Source organism: Frankliniella occidentalis, unplaced genomic scaffold (genome assembly GCF_000697945.3).
Source record: "Frankliniella occidentalis isolate FOCC.00 unplaced genomic scaffold, Focc_3.1 Scaffold22, whole genome shotgun sequence".
Lineage (NCBI taxonomy): Eukaryota > Metazoa > Arthropoda > Insecta > Thysanoptera > Thripidae > Frankliniella > Frankliniella occidentalis.
The window spans coordinates 21,069-22,931 of NW_026267152.1; the positions used below are offsets into that span (position 1 = coordinate 21,069).

At 67.9% G+C, this 1,863-nt stretch overlaps 1 protein-coding gene across 1 annotated transcript; it reads right to left on the reverse strand.

Moving 5' to 3' along the window:
- Positions 1-234: 234 nt before the first annotated feature.
- LOC127748949 (headcase protein-like) lies at positions 235-1,273 on the reverse strand. The gene has a single exon (XM_052264849.1). The coding sequence runs from the start codon at positions 925-927 to the stop codon at positions 235-237; it is 693 nt and encodes a 230-aa protein (XP_052120809.1). The 5' UTR covers positions 928-1,273.
- Between the last annotated feature and the right edge of the window lie 590 nt (positions 1,274-1,863).

The window sequence follows — 1,863 nt, forward strand, 5'->3', positions numbered from 1 at the left end:
TGGCGTCGAGCCGATTTCCGCCCTTGCCGGCAGACAAACAGACGTGGCCCTGGCGGGGGGCGCGGCGTGGCGTGGAGCAGCGCGGCGCCACAATATCGACAAGACGGGGAGGCGCGGCGGCGGCGGCGGCGGCGGCGCTCAACAAGTCGGCGCCGCGACGGCTCAGCTAGGCAGCTAGGCCCCTCGGCGGCCCGGGGCCGGCCCACACCGCGGCCCACGCGGACTCTCTCTCACTTACCTGTCGGAGAAGAACTCGCTCTTGTTGAGGCCCCTCCTGCGGAACAGCGCGCCCCCGAAGGCCCCGCCCATGGTGCTGGTGGTGGGGCCGGCGCCCGGAGGCTGCAGGCCGCCGGGGCAGCCGACGGCGGGCGGCGACGAGGAGCCGGTGGAGCCGGACGACAGGGAGCCCGCGCGCCCGCGGATGTCGAAGCCGGTGTTGTTGTTGGGGTCGCTCTTGTTGTAGTGGCCGCCGCTGGTGAGCGACAGGACGGGCTTGGCGTTCTTGTTGCGGCGCTTCTTCTTCTTGCCGCCGGCGCCGCCAAAGTCCTCCTCGCCGCCGCGAGCGTTGGCGGGCTGCGCTGGCGCCACCCAGTCCAGGTCCTTGCGCAGGTGGCCGCGCCCGCAGCGGCAGCCGCACGCCTTGTAGGCCAGGTCGTAGCCCTTCTTGGTCCAGAGGTTCTGGTGGCGCTGACGCTCGGACCAGGAGCGCGCCCGGCCGCACGACTTGAGGTACGTGAGCACGCCCTGCTCGAACTGGTCGAAGCACTCGCGGTGCATGTACTGGCCGTAGGGGCAGGCGTCGTTGTTGCAGATGACGCGCACCGCCTCGCGCAGGTCGTCCACCACCGCGCTGTCCTTGCCGTTGTTGTTGGCCGTGAACACCCGCAGGCACTCGGTGGGCGCGCAGCAGCGCGCGGCGCGGTCCATGGCGGCGCGGTGCTCGCGGTGCTCGCGGTGCTGGCGGGCGGGGGCCGCGGGCTGCGGGGCCGGGGCGGCGGGCGCGTTCAGCTGCAGGGGCTGCAAGGGAAGTCCCAACCAAGAGTCTCGGGCCGCCAGCGGCCGGGAAGGCAGGGAATGCCGGCCGGCGAGGGAGTCAACAACAACAACAATGTCACTTCAACAATCAGCCGTGAGGTAACGTCCGTGCGAAACAACAACAACAACAAGGAGGAGACGAACGCCGGATATCACAAGAGCAGCAGCAACAACAACAACTATAACATGATATGGTAAGTGCCGGCGCTCGGTCGCTCTCGCACGTCGCGCCCCCGACAGGACAGGACAGCTCCCGCGCAACACAGCCTTCCCTCGCCACCTCTCGCCTCTCGCTGGCGACTGAGCACTGACTGAGCTGAGCGCTGAGCCGTGAGCCGAGGCCGAGAGCCGAGCCGAGCACCGAGCCGGCTCCCGGCTCTGCGGGGCGGGGCGGAGGCGGTGCGGCGGGGCGAGGCGCGAGCCACGGAGTGAGGAGGAGAGAGGAGAGGAGGGAGCGGTCCCTGCAGCCGGGCCGAGCCGAGCCGCGCGGGGAGAAGAAGGGGGTGGCAGGGGTGGCGACGGCGGTGGGGGGCCGCCGGTTCGGTTCGGGCCGGCGACTCGGACTCGGCGACGCGCTCTCGCTCATGCCGCTAACCATGAACGAAAACCGAAAGTGAGGAGTGGCGTCGGGTCGTCGTCGCATCGCGCCGATAGTCCAGTCAACGAAATGAAAATACCGCCTGAACCTTACGGAAATTATAACAAAACGTTTTTTTGCAGATTCCGGTAGAGCGACCCTTGATGAACCCCCATAATAAAGTTTACCTCGAATTTCGACCGGGAACCCATTTTTTTTGAACCGAAAGGGCGTAAGTGCAGTTTTTCAGT

Excerpts from the sequence above, each read along its gene's own strand:
- LOC127748949 (XM_052264849.1), bottom strand. The coding sequence starts at position 927 with ATGGACCGCGCCGCGCGCTGCTGCGCGCCCACCGAGTGCCTGCGGGTG.